At 41.3% G+C, this 15000-nt stretch overlaps 2 protein-coding genes across 2 annotated transcripts in view; both read right to left on the bottom strand.

The window, feature by feature from the left end:
- Positions 1–439, bottom strand: part of LOC135100938 (uncharacterized) — a 5872-nt gene extending 5433 nt beyond the window's left edge. The window contains exons 1-2 of the mRNA XM_064004557.1: positions 328–439; positions 1–180 (exon numbers count right to left, since the gene is read on the bottom strand). The exon at positions 1–180 is cut by the window's left edge and continues 63 nt beyond it. Of these exons, the coding sequence (XP_063860627.1) occupies positions 1–180; positions 328–439 (292 nt within the window). The remainder of the gene's footprint in view (positions 181–327) is intronic.
- Positions 440–8875: 8436 nt separating this feature from the next.
- Positions 8876–15000, bottom strand: part of LOC135100498 (uncharacterized) — a 7641-nt gene continuing 1516 nt past the window's right edge. The window contains exons 2-3 of the mRNA XM_064003467.1: positions 14969–15000; positions 8876–10360 (exon numbers count right to left, since the gene is read on the bottom strand). The exon at positions 14969–15000 is cut by the window's right edge and continues 3 nt beyond it. Coding sequence (XP_063859537.1) covers positions 9805–10360; positions 14969–15000 — 588 coding nt within the window. The 3' untranslated portion in view covers positions 8876–9804. The remainder of the gene's footprint in view (positions 10361–14968) is intronic.

Genomic DNA, 15000 nt, shown 5'->3' on the forward strand with positions numbered 1-15000 from the left:
ACTGCCGGATGCTCAGGGCGTTGTGAGCAGGTGCACTGTTGCGGTGAAGCAGGCACGAATTGTTCTGCCACGTCTCTTGTCTCTTCTCGCGCACTGAGCGAAGCAAACGCCGCAGGATCTCTGTAGATTTGTTGATTGTGATTGTCTGGTCCTGTGGCAAGAACTCACTGTGGACGATGCCTCTCACATCAAAGAACGTGATCAACATGACTTCGACTTTTTATTTTGATTGTCGTGCTTTCTTTCGCCTCAGTGACATCAAAGTCCTCCACTGACAGCTCTGGCGCCTAGTTTTCGGGTCGTATTAAAAAATCCAAGACTCATCACCAGTGATGATTCTTCTAAGCAAGTCAGGTTCAGTCCGAAGACGCTCGATGATGTCCTGACACACCTGCATGTGACGCTCCTTCTGATCATCATTCAGCAACCTCGACACCATTTTTGCGCAGACTTTCCACATACCCAAATCTTCCAAACAGTGTCCTTTATGTCCAACTGTCTTGCGATCATTCGAACAGTCAACAGTCAACAGTCAACCTGCATTACCCACTCGACGTTGACCTCAGTCCTGCTCGTTGAAGGCCTCAAACTCCTGGAGTCATCTTCCACCTCCTCTTGCCCCTCTTTGAACCTCTTGTGCGTGTGCGTAACATTGTGTTATGTTTATAAACTTACTGAAGCATTTCAGGTACTTGTGATGGACTTTTCCCAACAAGACCAAAAATTTCAGGTTGGTTCGTTGCTCGGTGTTCATTGTTCGTATCTCAGTGCTCTCGCACGTCTCCAGTGCGTCTTTTCCTCTTTCCTTACCAACCCTTCCAAACTCATTCCTGTCAATCCTCATCATTCTTCCCCTTCTCACACCTTCATAACACCTCTGACCTTCACTTCCAGTCTTCCGGGAGAGTTAAGGAAACAGAGACAAAGAGACAAACGGACAGATATCAGGCAAGTGAAGGCAAACGTACGCAAGAACAAGTATATATATATATATATATATATATATATATATATATATATATATATATATATATATATATATATATATATATATATATATATATATATCTATATATATATATATATATATATATGTATATATATATATATATATATATATATATATATATATATATATATATATATATATATATATATATATATATATATATATATATATATATATATATATATATATATATATATATATATATATATATATATATATATATTCCCCATTATAATATTAAGAATAATTTCATATTCTTCTTATTTATTAAATTTATTTATTTATTTACTTTTTTTTTTACTGTTAACTGGCTTGTACATACGTTCATATTTACCTTACTTGTATCTTATCTTAACATGTATCATCAAATGAATGATTAAAAAATACACTGCAATAAAGTCACTCTTTTCTTTTATATGTATATAACCTGTAGCGTACTTTACTGAGGTTTTGTCACTTTTTGTTATTGATTTATGTTTTTACAGCTTTTAAACGTATAAGCAGGTAGACAGACAAACACACAGCCAGACACAACCTAGCCATGACCGTACACCTAACAGACAAAACAAAGAGGCCGGAACAGCAAGCACGTGTTGCCTTTGTTGTGCTCAGCTCGTCACGGTTCGTTCGCAGTAACATATTCAACAGGCTCACAAAATATTATTGTAATTCACACGGGCATTCACAGCACCACGAAACAAGCACGGAGAGGTCTGCTGTCATTACCTTGCCGATCCTGCTGTTTACCACTCTTGTTTGTCAGAGCCAAATGCTACCCCTCTCCCCACCAAGGCTTGAGAGGCCACAGACCCTCCCGGTGAGGAAGGTGAGTTGGTTCAGCAATCAACTTCAATGTCTAAGACGAAGGCAAAATGTTGTACTAAAATAAAATTCACTATTATTTGGTGGAAAATAAAAATAGTTGCCCCATACTATCACTCTCTGTGAAAGTTACATTCAAAGAAAACGATCTTCATGGATTTTATGGGTGGCTTGTATATTTTGGAGAATACCTGCACGTGTGCGTGTGTGTGCGCGCGCACGCACACACACACACACACACACACACACACACACACACACACACCGCGTAGTGTAGTGGTTAGCACGCTCGGCTCGGCTCACAACCAAGAAGGCCCGGGTTCGAATCCCGGGTGCGGCGAGGCAAGTGGCAAGTGGGCGAGCCTCTTAATGTGTATCCCCTGTTCACCTCCCAGCAAGTAGGTACGGGATGTAACTCGAGGGGATGTGACCTCGCTGTCCCGGTGTGTGGTGTATAAGTGGTCTCAATCCTACCCAAAGATCGGTCACTGAGCTCTGAGCTCTTTCCGTAGGGTAACGGCTGGCTGCGTGACCAGCGTGACCATATCTAGACCTCTCTCTCTCTCTCTCTCTCTCTCTCTCTGTGTGTGTGTGTGTATGTGTGTGTGTGTGTGTGTGTTTTCGCTCGTGAAGAATCACGAGCGAAGTTGTGGCCATGTACATGGCGTATCCTCGGTGCAAGAAGGCGGAGCGTCGTGCTGACCTGCCTGATTTTTGTGTCCGTGTGTCCATCAACCTTGTCTGTAGTCTTGTCTTTTCATTCTCACTATATAATTCGTCTGTCTGTCTGTCTGTACAAGTATTGATTTATTTGTTCAGTTATTAATAATAAGAATAATCTTCATGTTGGTAGCTACACAGGGTGAGATGATGTTAACATTACAAGACTTTCATTCTAATGGCAAGGAAACTCCAGCATAATAATAACACCTACTTTTCAGTTCCTGCCGTACCACTCTGGAAAACACTTCATGGCCACCACATCTGAAACTCCTAGGTTATCGTTATAGTGAGAGGGGAAAGTACAGAGTTAAGAGGTATACGAGGGCTGAGGCAAAATGCTGCACACTGGGTGAAGTCAAATACTGTTAGAGTGAAATTATCGAGGGATGACTGTGGTCTTCAGCGCCCATCACACTAAATTGTATTTTTTTCGGCCATCACACTAAACCGTGTTTTCTTCGACCTTTAACCTTCGATCTTCGACATGCGGGTTTCATACTGTCCGCCACCCTCGTCCTTTAATTGTTATCAAGTATTACAACAACAATGACAGACTTGTTAATGAGTGATGGATTGTTGTCTACCGACATTAGTGCCACACGGATTCTAATTCTACGTGTGAAACAGGTGAGGATAAAGAAAAGGCGTTTGTGGAGAAAGGAGTGGCTAGCACAATGGACAAAGCTGAGCGTTGCAAAAAAGCAGCGTAACACAGCCTAACACAACCAGACTTTAACCTGGCTGGTGTTAATTCACCTTAAACTGGATCAACCTATCTTCCTTGTTGGGAAAGTGAAATGAAGTAAGCTCTTTTAAATTTTCTTCTTGATTTAAGAATTTATGTCCCACAAGGCTGACAGGTTATTAATCAAATGAATGAGTGTTATCTATGAATATCTGGACCAATCTATTGTTGTAGCTGCATAGGATATGATGTTCGTCACTCGTCTCGAAAAACCTAATGTGAGGCACAATTTACAAACAAACTAAGATTCAAAGCAATCCCTGGATATGCGCAGCAGGTTCTAGTATGTATATATTGACAATATGCATTTTTAGATGAATTCTCTCCAGCCACAGTATCCATGTATCGGTAATAAGCATCTATATTTTAGTGCATTTCCAAAATTTGAAGTCTAACACATTACATTATAAGATAAGAAGACAACCCAGCGCTATCTTGGACCTTTAACTTCGACTGTGGACGCTGCTTCCTTAATGTCTCCGGCGGCAACCGCAGCGTGGTAAGCGATTAGGGGGTGACATTGTGGACAGTGCTGGGCTTACCTATATATATATATATATATATATATATATATATATATATATACTATATATATATATATATATATATATATATATATATATATATATATATATATATATATATATATATATATATATATATACTGTGAAGACCAATTAATTAACCATGCATTCCACCGCTCCAGGGAATTTTCATGAAATGTGAAATATGGGCAAACAGACAAAGAAGGAAAATACAAACAAAAGGCTGTGGACAGAGGAAAGTGAGATACCCTGAAAGTATGGTTAGACAAACTGCGAGACGTAGCTAGGTAGATAGACATGCAATTACATTATCATAAGTAAATTATCTGTGATGAAGTGTCCCACAAGAATACGACCACGGAAAGGTGACCTATAAGAGAGAGAGAGAGAGAGATGAGAGAGAGAGAGAAGAGAGAGAGAGAGAGGAGAGAGAGAGAGAGAGAGAGAGAGAGAGAGAGAGAGAGAGAGAGAGAGAGAGAGGAGAGAGAGAGAGAGAGGAGAGAGAGAGATGAGAGAGAGAGAGAGAGAGAGAGAGAGAGAGATGAGGAGAGAGAGATGAGAGAGAGAGAGAGAGAGAGAGAGAAATACAACCGTAGCCTTCATTACGTACTCTCATTAGATCAAATTAACATTGGTCACGTTGGAATTTCGTCTTTTTCATAAAAAAAATTATAGCCATTTTGACATATATCTACACATATACATACATAATTATTTGCTTGCAAGAACACACACAGACACACACACACACACACACACACACACACACACACACACACACACACACACACACACACACACAGCCGAACCTTTATCCCGTACATCACCGAACCCCAATTTTGGAAACCGCAGAAAAAGAAACGCGGTGGTTTATGGGCAGACTGAGGAAAATCAGTGACCTTGATTACAGTCGCAGCCAAAAGAAGGTAATAAAAGAAACAACTGGACGAGACGCCTGACCCACTCCCATCTCGTGACCCACTTACCACTCCACGCTTCTGCCACCCACACCTACTCTCTCTCTCTCTCTCTCTCTCTCTCTCTCTCTCTCTCTCTCTCTCTCTCTCTCTCTCTCTCTCTCTCTCTCTCTCTCTCTTACACATAAATTATATATTTGAAACCACAAGAAATCACTGCATTCTGAAATATTAAATAGTTAGGAAATGGAAAAAGGGAATAAATAAATAAATAAACGAAATAGACAATTAAATAAAATTAGGAACCATTAAATATAACAAAAGTAAAGAAAAAAATAAGAAAAAAGTCGAGTTAAACATGAAGTGATTCAAGATGCTTAAAAAAAAAAAAAATAGTAGGTAAGAGACCGAGAGAGCTGCCTTGACAACGAAGGTGCAAAACATGATAAGGGTTACACAGAACACTGCGTTTTTACAGAGCAGTGAGCGAAGAACACTCAGAGGCTAAGTACAAAGTCTTTTTTTGCTGCTGATGGTGCAAAAAAAACAAAACAAAACAAAACAAAACAAAACAAAACAAAAACAAATGGTTTTAATAAGACTGGTGCTTTTAACACGCGTGCGTGCTTGTGTGTGTGTGTGTGGTGTGTGTGTGTGTGTGTGTGTGTGTGTGTGTGTGAGAGAGAGAGAAGAGAGAGATGAGAGAGAGAGAGAGAGAGAGAGAGAGAGAGAGAGAGAGAGAGAGAGAGAGAGAGAGAGAGAGAGAGAGAGAGAGAGAGAGAGAGAGAGAGAGAGAGAGAGAGGAGAAGAGGAGAGAGAGAGAGAGAGAGACGGAGAGAGAGAGAGAGAGAGTACATAATAAGAATAAATACCAGAAGACAGGGCATAAGAAAATTAGGGAAGCTGCAACAAGCCATCAGGCCTACACATGACAGTCTCTGTATGAAAAGTACCTACTTACTTCTACTTGTCATGCTCATCCATAAATTTGTCTAATCTTCTTTCAAAGTCAAATCTTCTCTTAAAGTCTAGCCTTCTTTTACTATGGAGGAAAATAGTACATGCAAAATTTCATAGTGCAAAAAATTGTATAAGAGGACTGTGTTGCACTGTACTGCCACCAATGCTGGTGTTGCCTGAGTGGCCTGGAATGCCTCACGTTACCATATCTATGATACGTCTTTTTGGTTTCATGAAGATTTTTCTTGTTATTCTTTGTTGCATCCGTGGAATAGTTGTTCAGTATCTACTGTCAAATCCACTTAGTATTATGAAAACTTCACGAGAAAACATAACTATACACTCGCCTTGCTTTTACTTTTCCTTACCCCGTTAAGATGAACCGCGAAGCGTCAGCATTGGTTTCGCTCCTTGCTCTTGTACTCCTTTAAGTAAGTTTTCATCTTGTATGTGATTTGGTAACAAGCACTGTGCGGCGTATTCCAGGTGTGATCTGGCAACATTGCATATGTCATAATTTTCCGACTATTTGTAATTAATATTTCTTGAAATGAAACCTACCATATACTGTTCTGCTTTGAGACTGTACGTTGATTGCTAATATTTAGATTGCCGGTAATGATTACCGAACTCTAGATGTCGTCTTTGGTAATGAAAATCAGGATTTTCATAATCAACATGATAACTTTACCTTTACCTACCTTAGAAATATCTATAATTTCTTCCTCCCTCTACTCTATTAGCTTGTTTATCTCCTAGATTTTGCTATATAGTCTTCAGAGAATAAAGCCTTGCCACCCAATTTTCCATATTGTTAGCACAGTCAACGACTAATTTACATATGAATATATTATGAAGAATGTGGAGCACAATACTGGCACGTGTAGTACGCCGATCACTTTAAGCCAATGAGATTATCATCCGATTGAAGTAAGATTTGTCCTTGATGTGAGAGCTAGCCAATGCACATAAATAACTTAAACACACACACACACACACACACACACACACACACACACACACACACACACACACACACACACTCACTAAAGTAGGACAGATGTGAGGAGTGGTAAGTGGGTCGTGGGATGGGAGTGGGTCTCGTCCAGTTGTTTCTTTTATTGCCTTCTTTTGGCTGCGACTGTAATCAAGGTCACTGATTTTTCTCAGTAAGCCTATAAACCACCGCATTTCCTCTTCTCTTCTTTTCTGGTTACTGAAAATAGGAGATGCAGAGCGTGGAAGGACGGCCGTGTGTGTGTGTGTGTGTGTGTGTGTGTGTGTGTGTGTGTGTGTGTGTGTGTGTGTGTGTGTGTGTGTGTGTGTGTGTGTGTGTGTGTGTGTGTGTGTGTGTGTGTGTGTGTGTGTGTGTGTGTGTGTGTGTGTGTGTGTGTGTGTGTGTGTGTGTGTGTGTGTGTGTGTTCTTAAAGGCAAACATACATACTTAGATCAAACATTTACCTATACATTTAATTTGGTGAGAGACAAGAAAATACTAGACGAGTACTGAGACACACCTGCCTGCTCTGATGACTGATGAATGGCAGTGGTGAGAGCAATCACATGAGGCAAAGTACGAGTCTGGTGGACATCCAGACGTGGGCGAGTGCAAAATGTCAAACATAGAATAAGGAGAAATACTAGGGATGGAAGTATCGAGGGATAGTAGCAATGTTGAAAGCGATGCTGGGGGACGAGCAGTACCGGGCTGATCTACGGTCTAAGGGTAAAGAAGCTGCTCATGAACGCACACAAGAGGAATGGCCATACACTCCATCTGTTTGGGGAAAGATTGTGAAGTGTGCACATAGAAGTAAAGGGAAATGATTGGCTTAAGAACTGCCGTAAGAGTACTCGTAAGTAAGAAATTAAATACTCAGGTACATAAACATAGATTTAGATACATGGATAAATAAGTATATAGATAGACAGATAAATTGATATAAAGAAATATATAATTACACAGACAGGAAAATCATAATATGGTTAAGAAAGTCTAACAATTAGTTAGAAGAGAAAGTTAAAGCAATAACACGCGTTCATAATACACCAGAATGAGGAAAAGGCAGGTCAGCACGGAACGCATGTGGTCCTATGTATTATGTGTGTGTGTGTGTGTGTGTGTGTGTGTGTGTGTGTGTGTGTGTGTGTGTGTGTGTGTGTGTGTGTTTTCGTGAAAAATTCATGCACGACACTTCTTTATGCAATTTTTATGCATATTTGTATTATCAGTACACACACACACACACACACACACACACACACACACACACACACACACACACACACACACACACACACACACACACACACACACACACACACACACACACACACACACACAGTAAAAAATAAATGTTACCCATAAATTCCGTTTTCTTTGAAGTAAAGCCCCTCCAAGATCCATCGTATGGGGGTCTTGTATAATTGTTTACTTCTGCCCATACCCTGACGCTGGTGACGCAGTGCTGCTTTGCCTCATTGACCTAGGTAACTAGTGGAAGGACAGAAACAGGAGACTCATACAGCCTTCGTTGACAGCCTCCTTATCGTGGAAAGAAGCCTCCTTAAAGGACAGCCTCCTTATCGGGAAAGAAGAGCTTATAGTAATATATATTGCGCCTTCTGTGTGTGTGTGTGTGTGTGTGTGTGTGTGTGTGTGTGTGTGTGTGTGTGTGTGTGTGTGTGTGTGTGTGTGTGTGTGTGTGTGTGTGTGTCCCAAGCACAGTGTCAATAGCTACTTGTCTAATTTCTGAATGGTACTTCTCTTGCAGCGCTGATATTTCACAGTCCTCCGATCTCAGCAACATTGCTTTCCTTGCTGTTTATCAGTATTTTAAAATTTTCGAGACCACTTCACTTACTGATACACTGACTACTTACTTCTCTCAGATCTTGGAGCCCACATCCTGCCTCCTGCTGCTCGCTCTCATTCTTGCAACCTCCAATTTATTTATTTATTTATTTATTTATTTATTTTTAACGCAGAGTGGATCATTGGCTTAGCTATGAACCGTCTGCCTTTACCTGCCTCCTCGTACATCTTCCAAAAACAGATTTCCCGAAAGGTGTGTGGATCCATCCCATGAATGGAGCATGGATGGATGGACTCGTTATGGATGCTAAGTCATGAAAATGAGCACTCCTAAGTCTCTAAGTCTTTCATTTATTTTCTTTTTTATTTCTTTATATTTGGTCGTCACATACGTACAAATCTTTAATAAAGTAAAATTTACAACCAATTTTACTTGAATATATCTATGACACTGTAGTATTCATAGCGCTGAACATAGTATTTGATTTTATTACATGAACACAGGTCTTTACTGCCACCAGGCTCACCCTGCCTGTACATGGCGGCTGCAGAGTTGCATGGCCAGACAGGCGCGGCAGGAATGATAGCCTATGGCTATCAATAACATTTTGGTTGCTGGAACTAGGATGCTGCTTGTGAAATATTTTCAGAATCATTGTATACTCGTAACACATAAAATCCATTTGTTTTCATTTGCCTAGTTAAAGTATTGAGATATGTTTCAATTTGATCTTTCTATAAATAATCTACATAGGACGAAAATTTAAAAACAAAAACGGTTACATAGAATCTATTATCATAAAAGTTACTCCAGCGAGTTGCCACCATTGCGACGGCGAGGTGCTCACTATTTAATACACGGGGCATCGAAATCGACATCTTCATGGCCCGGGCAGGAAAGGTAATCGAATCCTCCTTGGATTTCGCACCTCGTCGGCAGTGTGGTGTCGGTGCATCTCTTGGTGTCCTCGTTGAAGAAAAAGCCCTCGGAGCAAAACTTCACCTCGGGTGACTCGCCTGTATCCGTGCAGAAGATATATTTGGTGCAATCGTCGGGGTAAATTAAGAAACCGGGCCCTGTACAAGGTTCTAGCACTGCCGGTTCTCCGAACGAACACTTTTTCTCACACAGACCATCTTTGAAGTATTCATCGTTTCCGCAAGAGCTGGCCCGCACAGTACCGCCGGGGAGGCAGGTGTAGGACCAAGAGCAATCGTTAGGATTCACGAAGGTGCCTGTCTTCCCATCACAGGAAGGAATTTCTGGCTCACCGGGATTGACCCTCGCATGTCTGAGTTTCCTCACTGAACTCTTTATCAGCCTCACATGGAATGATCTCCGGGATGGCACCGTTGGAGCCACAGTAGTGGAAGTAAGCAGCGTCGTAAGGATCTTTGACTAGCCCCACTTTCTTACAAGAGCACTTATCCTTAATCCCTAAAGACAAAGGAGGTAAGCAAACAGAGTACCCAAAGACTTCCTGTGTGTCATCACACACGCTGCTAGCGTCACACGTATTTATCGTGGCGTTGCCATTGATGCAAGAAAAAGTTATCTTACAATTGACGCAGCCAGCGCCAGACTCATCTTGGGCACACAGATAATTGAAGTCAGAAGCGCGGAACGAGTTCCTGATTCCTTTTGTCACACAGTCAGGCTTTTCGGAATGGTCGACGCACCTTCGCTTTTCGGGAGAGTAGGGATATCCGTGGCAGTGTCCTTCTCTGGCCACTAGCACATCATCGGCATTCCGGAAGCAATCCACATAGCTGGCACAATTTTCGGGGTGAGGAAACCTGCCTTCCCGCCGGCACTCGAGGGTCCTGTCGCCAGAAGGAGGAACATAAGCGCAAGAGAGAAAACAATGTTTTATTTGGAAAGAGACGTGGCTATGGTATTTATTGCTATTAAGAAACGACCACTGCAAACCTATCATAAGATAAAACATGAATATAAAATAGGTGTCAGCTCTGAAGACATCTATACATTCTGTTTTCAATGACGATGACATGAGGACGTAAGGAGTGACTCGATTCTTCAAAAGGGCGATATATTTTTTAAGATCTTGAGACGCAAAAACCTGCTCACACCAGCTACTTTCGTGAATTATTTCCTATAAGAAATGCTTGGTGTACGCTATAATTGACTGAGTTGTCGCGTATAAAAATTAAAAGAGTCATGAAAAGAGGAAAACTTATTTTCTCCAATTACTGATGAGAGAGAGAGAGAGAGAGAGAGAGAGAGAGAGAGAGAGAGAGAGAGAGAGAGAGAGAGAGAGAGAGAGAGAGAGAGAGAGAGAGAGAGAGAGAGAGAGAGAGAGAGAGAGAGAGAGAGAGAGAGAGAGAGAGAGAGAGAGAGAGAGAGAGAGAGAGAGAGAGAGAGAGAGAGAGAGAGAGAGAGAGAGAGAGAGAGAGAGAGAGAGAGAGAGAGAGAGAGAGAGAGAGAGAGAGAGAGAGAGAGAGAGAGAGAGAGAGAGAGAGAGAGAGAGAGAGAGAGAGAGAGAGAGAGAGAGAGAGAGAGAGAGAGAGAGAGAGAGAGAGAGAGAGAGAGAGAGAGAGAGAGAGAGAGAGAGAGAGAGAGAGAGAGAGAGAGAGAGAGAGAGAGAGAGAGTCAAATAAAAATAGTGATTCTTAAGTAAGGTGTAACGTGCCAGTGTATGCGTATAGATGCCTTACCTCAGCTTGAAATATAGACAGATAAATCCATACTTACTTCTTTATAGGGGTCATGCTATAGGAGGCTACTTGAAAATGCCTTAAGCGATTTTTTTTTTTTTTTTTTGAAGAATGTGTGCAGTCTTTCATAATGTGCTGAGCTGAGAGTTTTAAAAGTGGACAGCTCAAAGCTTTCTCTGTATGGAGGAGGGCACAGTTAAATTCCATTGAAGAAGAGGAGACAGCTGTATGGAGGGTGATGTGTATAATACCATAATGCGCGCGCGCGCGCGCACACACACACACACACACACACACACACACACACACACACACACACACACACACACACACGGGTGCATAAGTGTAATTTTATATAGCGCAATTCCTGATGGGCATCAAATATATATAAATAAATATAGTGTGTGTGTGTGTGTGTGTGTGTGTGTGTGTGTGTGTGTGTGTGTGTGTGTGTGTGTGTGTGTGTGTGTGTGTGTGTGTGTGTGTGTGTGTGTGTGTGTGTGTGTGTGTGTGTGTGTGTGTGTGTGTGTGTGTGTGTGTGTGTGTGTGTGTGTGTGTGTGTGTGTGTGTGTGTGTGTGTGTGTGTGTGTGTAAGATGGCCACTGGCCATGGGCAACAAAAGAAGATATGAAAAAGGCCCACTTATTGCCAGTTCCCATATAGATGTCAGAAGGAGCGGTAAAAAAAAAAAAAAAAAAAAAACAGGATAAGTGTCTTGAAATTTCCCTCTTGAAAGGATCCAAGTCATAGGAAGAAGGAAATACAGAAGCAGGCAGGGAACTCCTGAGTTTACTAGAGAAAGGGATGAATGAATGAGAATGCTGGCTAACTCTTGCATTAGAGAGGTGGACAGAAAAGGGATGTGCAACGAGGCCGCGGGAGGAGAGGAAGCATGTAGTTAGCAAGAGCAGAAGAGAAGTTAGCGTGAAAATAGCGGCAGAAGATAGCAAAAGATGCAACATTGCGGCCATAAGAAAGAGCCTGAAGACAGTCAGTTAGAGGGGAGGAATTGATAAGACGAAAAGCTTTTGATTCCATCCTGTCTAAAATAGCGATATGAGTGGAACCTCCCCCAAAACATGTAAAGCATACTCCATACATGGATGGATAAGTCCCCTGTACAGAGTTAGGTGCTGGGGTGGGTAAGAAAAACTGGCGGAGACGACTCAGAACTCCTTACTTCATAGAAGCTGTTTTAGCTAGAGATGAGATGTGGAGTTTCCAGTGTAGATTACAAATAAGGGACAGACCGAGGATGTTCACTGTAGAAGAGGGGGACAGTTGGGTATCGCTGAAGAAGAGGGGATAGTTGGCTAGTCGTGTTACAGGATGACAATGTGTGGCCAAAACTCTGACCTTCACCCATTAAGTTACATCAACCACACGTGACCTGGAAGTGTGCTAATGGTAGGGTTGGATAAAACCCGTTTTTTTAAACCCAACCCACTATTTTTTTGGAGGGGGTTTATTTTATTTTCTGGAGGGGTTTATTGTTTTATTGGGTTTTATTTATTTCTTGTTTATTCTTCATATTTATATGTAAATAAGTTTATATAAACAATTAAAAATTAGTCTAGAGTGAAACAAAAGGTTTGAAGTGTTTCTTTTCTTCATGTAGGAGGGCTACCTGCCAAGAACAACAAAAATATAATAAAAAAAATGCCCACTGAGGTGCCGGTCCCCGAACAGGGTCAAAAGCGGTCGTCAGAAATTAAAGGATAAGTGTTTTGAAACCTCTCTCTTGAAAGAGTTCAAGTCATAGGAAGGAGAAAATACAAAAGCAGGAAGGGAGTTCGAGTTTACCAGAGAAAGGGATGAATGACTGATAATACTGGTTAACTCTTGCATTAGAGAGGTGGACAGAATAGGGATGAGAGAAGGAAGAAAGTCTTGTGCAACGAGGCTGCGGGAGGAGAGGAGGCATGCAGTTAGCAAGATCAGAAGAGCAGTTAGCGTGAAGATAGCGGTAGGAGACAGCAAGAGACGCAATATTGCGGCGATAAGAAAGAGCATGAAGACAGTCAGTTAGAGGGGAGGAATTGATAAGACGAAAAGCTTTCGATTCCATCCTGTCTAAAACAGCGGTATGAATGGAACCCCCTCAAACATATGAAGCATATTTCATACATGGACGGATAAGGTGGACAGAATAGTGGTGAGAGAAAGAAAAGTGTTGTGCAGCGAGGCCGCGGTAGGCGGGGAGGCATGCAGTTAACAAGTTTAGAAGAGAAGTTAGCATGAAAATAGTGGTAGAAGATAGCAAGAGATGCAACACTGCGGCGGTGAGAGAGGGGCTGAGTCAGTTACTTTGAGGAGAGGAGTTGATAAGATGAAAAGATTTTAATTCCAATCTGTCTAAAACAGCGGTACGATTGGAACAGCCCCATACATGTGAAGCATACTCCATACATGGACGGATAAGGCCCCTGTACAGAGTTAGCAGCTGGGGGGGGGTGAGAAAAACTGGCGGAGACGATTCAGAATGCTTAACTTCATAGAAGCTGTTTTAGCTGGAGATGAGATGTGAAGTTTCCAGTTTGGATTAAAAGTAAGGAACAGACCGAGGATGTTCAGTGTGGAAGAGGGGAACAGTTCAGTGTCATTGAAGAGGGGATAGTTATCTGGAAGGTTGTGTTGAGTTGATAGGTGGAGGAACTGAGTTTTTGAGGCACTGAACAATACTAAGTTGGCTCTGCCCGAATCAGAAATTTTAGAGAAATCGGATGTCAGGTGTTCTGTGGCTTTCCTGTGTGAGCTGTTTACTTCCTGAAGGGTTGGACGTCTACGAAAAAAACGTGGAAAAGTTCAGGGTGGTATCATCAGCGTAGGAGTGGATAGGACAAGAAGTTTGGTTTAGATCACTGATATATAATAGGAAGAGAGTGGGTGACAGGACAGAACTCTGATTGACACCACTGTAATGGACTTAGAAGAAGAGTGACCGTTTACCACAGCAGCAACAGAATGGTTAGAAAGAAAACTTGAGATGAAGTTACAGAGAGAAGGATAGAAGCCGTAGGCGAGTAGTATGGATATCAAAGCTTTGTGCCAGACTCCATTAAAAGCTTTTTATATGCATAAGCCAACAGCAAAAGTGTCCCCAAAATCCCTAAAAGAGGATGACCAAGACTCAGTAAGGAAAGCCAGAAGATCACCAATAGAGCGGTCTCGAAAGAACCCATAATAGCTATCAGATAGAAGAATGTGAAGTGAAATATGATTAAGAATCTTCCAGTTGAAGATAGATTAAGAAATTAAGAGAGGTAGGACATTTTTTTATGTTTATGTACAAATGTATATCTTATTTATCAATATGATATAGAACTAAAGTTTGATATGTAAAATGTTTTTAAAAACCCAAATAAAACCTACTTAGGCTTTTTTTTGTATTTTTTGGGGGAGTGGTTTTTTTTTGGATGATTTTTTTTTTTTTTTTTTTTAATGTTAACCCTGGTTTGAGGAGGATGTGGGAAACTTAAAGCACCTCGCATTATACACAAGAGCAGATCACTCGGAACTTCTTCCAAGTGTGCCTATCTTCCACATCAGAAAGTAAACCTCCACACGGTAACATTAAGCTCTGGAATATGAAACTTATAATGATTTATTTTCTTCTATTAGAATAAAATAAGGACATCACGTCTATGTGTAATGGCAAGAAAATTAATATTTGGCCTCTACTCATGTTTGGGTCCCGCGAGCACCAATCTTCACACACACACACACACACACACACACACGTGGAAGCATACTTACCCTCCATTCACGGCCGTCATCACGCAATACGC

Source organism: Scylla paramamosain, chromosome 5 (genome assembly GCF_035594125.1).
Source record: "Scylla paramamosain isolate STU-SP2022 chromosome 5, ASM3559412v1, whole genome shotgun sequence".
In the NCBI taxonomy this organism is placed as follows: Eukaryota; Metazoa; Arthropoda; class Malacostraca; order Decapoda; family Portunidae; genus Scylla; species Scylla paramamosain.